At 49.4% G+C, this 2,089-nt stretch overlaps 1 protein-coding gene across 1 annotated transcript; it reads right to left on the minus strand.

Annotated features, from left to right (window-relative positions):
* Window positions 1-243: 243 nt before the first annotated feature.
* Window positions 244-1,497, minus strand: LOC100079258 (gastrula zinc finger protein XlCGF52.1-like). Its single transcript, XM_029072903.1, has one exon. It carries the CDS (start codon window positions 1,495-1,497, stop codon window positions 244-246), a length of 1,254 nt encoding a protein of 417 aa, XP_028928736.1.
* Between the last annotated feature and the right edge of the window lie 592 nt (window positions 1,498-2,089).

Genomic DNA, 2,089 nt, shown 5'->3' on the forward strand with positions numbered 1-2,089 from the left:
TCACCCTGAGTACTTAGAACTGTGCTGAAAATCTAGTGAAAATCTAGCTGAAAATCACAAACACCTCTAAAAAAACGGGTCGTTTTATTGACAGAGAACAAGCCACCGGGAACTTTGGTCATTATACAAACAACTTCCCTTACAATAAGGCGAATATGTGGGTACACAAGGAAGTCAGTTCACAAAGTCAGGCTGCAGAGATAGAATATCCAGACTGCTCACAGCAGCAGTCTTCCTTTAGGCTCAAGAACAGTGCCTAGTTTTGTGGGTTCTCTTGTGGGTAGTCAGAGTCCCTGACTGGCTGAAATCTTTCCCACGCTGCTGGCAACTGTATGGTCTCTCTCCAGTATGCAGACGCTGGTGCCCAGTGAGATTTCCTAGGCTCCGGAAGCTTTTTTCACAGTTGGGACACTGGTAGGGTTTTTCTCCTGTGTGAATCCTCTGATGGACCCTGAGAATTCCCATCTGACTGAAGGCTTTTCTGCAGTCAGGGCATTCATAGGGCTTCTCCCTTGTGTGAATTCTTATGTGGACCACTAATTGGTATTTGACTCTGAAGGCTTTTTCACAATGGGGACACACATAGGGTTTGATGCCTTTGTGAATCCTCTCATGCAGCGTCAGACTGCTCTTCTGGCTGAAGGCCTTCCCACATTCGAGACATTCATAGGGCTTCTCTCCTGTGTGCACTCGCAGATGCACCCGAAGATTTCCTTTGCTCTTGAAGTTCTTGGGGCACTCCGAGCACTGATAGGGTCTTTCGCCAGTGTGGACTCTCATGTGGGCAACAAGGCTGTCTTTCTCTCTGAAGCTTCTCTCACACTGGAGACATATAAAGAGTTTGATGCCTCTGTGAATCCTCTCGTGTTTCATCAGATTGCCCTTCTGGCGGAAAGCCTTCCCACACTCGAGACATTCAAAGGGCTTCTCTCCCGTGTGCACTTGCTTATGCGTGTTGAGATTTCCTTTCGTCTTGAAGCTCCTCTGGCACTCCGGACATTGGAAGGGTCTATCTCCAGAGTGGACCCTCGAGTGGGCAGAGAGGTATCCCTTCCGTCTGAAGCCCCTGGCACACACCCCACACTTATAGGGCTCCTCTCCAGTGTGCAACCTCATGTGCGTGATGAAAGTTTCTCGATTTCTGAAGGCCTTCCCACACTCGAGACATTCAAAGGGCTTCTCTCCCGTGTGCACTAGCTGATGGGCTTTCAGATTTCCTTGGCTCTTGAAATTCTTCTGGCATTCTGGACATCGAAAGGGTCTCTCTCCAGTGTGGACCCTCATGTGGGCAATGAGATTTGCCTTGTGTCTGCAGTTCCTGAAACACACTTCACACTTATAGGGCTCCTCTCTCGTGTGGATCTGCTCGTGGTTAGTAAGGCATTTTCTCCACCTGAAGCTTTTCTCGCATTCAGCACAGGAATACATCTTCTCTCGATGGCGTTCCTTCTGGTGAATTCTGAGACACCCCAGGCTCCGGAAGCTTCTTCCACACATATTACATCGGTGACATTTTACGCCGGGACAAGAGGACCGATGGGCAATGCGGTTACCTCTCTGTTTGGAAAATGGGGATACGGCTTGGGTGGTTGGCTGCAGTTTTCTTTCAAGTTGGCACCCCCTCCTCTCTACTGGCAGGTCTCGTTTCCTCTTGGATCTCCACAGATTAGCCAGGGATCTTCCCCTTCGAGGATGGGGGGAAACATCTCCACGGGACTCTGCAAATGCTGTGCTGGGCATTTGCTCTTCTCTGATTGCTTCTGGGTAAGGAAGAAAAGCAGTGGGTCAGTATGTTGTTCATGAAAACAGACAAATAGTGAAGCCAGAGTTAGTATCCAGGTCCTTATGATTTCCATGCCCACACTGCTCTTCTCTATATTAGAGGCTTAGGGCAGAGACATTCGGGCTTACCTTTCCAGGCTTCTTTGGGGAAAATCCATCTGTGGTGAGACGGAGGTTCGGGAATCCACGGATCTTTCCCCTTCTCCAGCTGGCGGATACAATGAGGCTTCGGAAACCCAGCTCCTGGGAACAGTGAAGAGGAATGAGTGGAGATTTATGACAGGCACAGGTATCCTCCTCCCTTTCT

Source organism: Ornithorhynchus anatinus, chromosome 10 (assembly GCF_004115215.2).
Source record: "Ornithorhynchus anatinus isolate Pmale09 chromosome 10, mOrnAna1.pri.v4, whole genome shotgun sequence".
Lineage (NCBI taxonomy): Eukaryota > Metazoa > Chordata > Mammalia > Monotremata > Ornithorhynchidae > Ornithorhynchus > Ornithorhynchus anatinus.

Excerpts from the sequence above, each read along its gene's own strand:
- LOC100079258 (XM_029072903.1), bottom strand. The coding sequence starts at position 1,497 with ATGTGTGGAAGAAGCTTCCGGAGCCTGGGGTGTCTCAGAATTCACCAG.